At 52.5% G+C, this 1441-nt stretch overlaps 1 protein-coding gene across 2 annotated transcripts in view; it reads left to right on the top strand.

Annotated features, from left to right (window-relative positions):
* LOC122548041 (inositol polyphosphate 5-phosphatase K-like) overlaps positions 1-531 on the top strand; it is a 23230-nt gene extending 22699 nt beyond the window's left edge. For both annotated transcript variants that reach the window (XM_043686605.1, XM_043686604.1), the window contains exon 5: positions 253-531. In XM_043686605.1, coding sequence (XP_043542540.1) covers positions 253-516 — 264 coding nt within the window. In that variant the 3' untranslated portion in view covers positions 517-531. The remainder of the gene's footprint in view (positions 1-252) is intronic.
* Positions 532-1441: the final 910 nt, after the last annotated feature.

Raw genomic sequence — 1441 nt, 5'->3', positions numbered from 1 at the left:
CCCAGGGCTGACCACTCGCTGTCCTCACACCCCTCCCCCAGGGTGACCACTCGCTGTCCTCCCACCCCTCCCGCCAGGGTGACCACTCGCTGTCCTCACACCCCTCCCTCAGGGTGACCACTTGCTGCTCTCCCTCCCCCAGTCCCACCTGGCGATAGATGGTGCCCTTTGAACTGGCAGGGAGCAACTGTGGAGAGCGGAGGCAGCAAGGGGCCTGATATGTAGCCTGACCTCTGACCCCTCTCTTCCCAGATAACCTCCATCCGGATGCAAGGAGTCCTGCTGCTGATCTTTGTCAAGTGTCCACACCTGCCCTACATCCGGGACCTGGAGACGAACTACACACGGACAGGTGTGTTCGGATACTGGGTAAGGGAGCAGCGCAGGACCGTGGGAGATCTTCATCGTCACTGTCTGAAAGATGGCCATCGTGCTGACTCACCAGGAAACATTCGGGATAAAAATACTTACAATGCTGGCAACAATCCAGCTACATCCAGGGAGAGGGAGAAGTAGGAGATAACGATTAGATTACTTACAGTGTGGAAACAGGCCCTTCGGCCCAACAAATCCACACTGACCTGCCGAAGCGCAGCCCACCCATACCCCCACACTTACCCCTTTACCTAACACTACGGACAATTTAACATGGCCAATTCACCTGACCTGCACATCTTTGGACTGTGGGAGGAAACCGGAGCTCCCGGAGGAAACCCACGCAGTCACGGGGAGAACGTGCAAACTCCACACAGTCAGTCACCCTGAGGCTGGAATCAAACCTGGGACCCTGGTGCTGTGAGGCAGCAGTGCTAACCACTGTGCCACCGTGCCGCCCACAAGATAGAACATGCATTTCTATAGAACCCTTTCATGGTGTCAGGACATCCTTGTGAATTTTGCAGGCTGCTAATGAAGTCTCTGTTTTATTGCACAGCAAGCTCCCACAGTGTGATAATTAGCAGAGAACACTATCTGTTAGCCCTGACCGTTATACAGCAGCTCACTGACTGGTAACTGCACTATCCAATAGTCAGTGCATTCTGTCTGTATCTGTGCTGGCTGGACAGTAATTCCCACTGATACTGGTGACGGCTTTTTAAAGTGTTTCCAAGCTGTTTGTACACAGCAACTGTGAGAGGCTGTTACTTCAGAGAACATAGAACATAGAAGACTACAGCGCAGTACAGGCCCTTCGGCCCTCGATGTTGTGCCGATCCAAGCCCACCTAACCTACACTAGCCCACTATCCTCCATATGCCGATCCAGATGGTCTGTAATCCCATTTTTAATCTTTAAATAGGATTAGGAAATCCAGATTCCAGCCGCTGTATTGGGATGTGAACTACAGCCGATCTGGTACCTCACTCCTTCGAGAATTTAACCCTTCAACTTCAATTTGAAAAATGACCCACGTTGTCCGTCTGACCCAGCCCCTCCCCCT

The sequence above is a fragment of the Chiloscyllium plagiosum genome, unplaced genomic scaffold, assembly GCF_004010195.1.
Source record: "Chiloscyllium plagiosum isolate BGI_BamShark_2017 unplaced genomic scaffold, ASM401019v2 scaf_4320, whole genome shotgun sequence".
Lineage (NCBI taxonomy): Eukaryota > Metazoa > Chordata > Chondrichthyes > Orectolobiformes > Hemiscylliidae > Chiloscyllium > Chiloscyllium plagiosum.
Note: the sequence above shows the minus strand (reverse complement) of the source record. Positions and strands in the feature narration are given on the sequence as shown.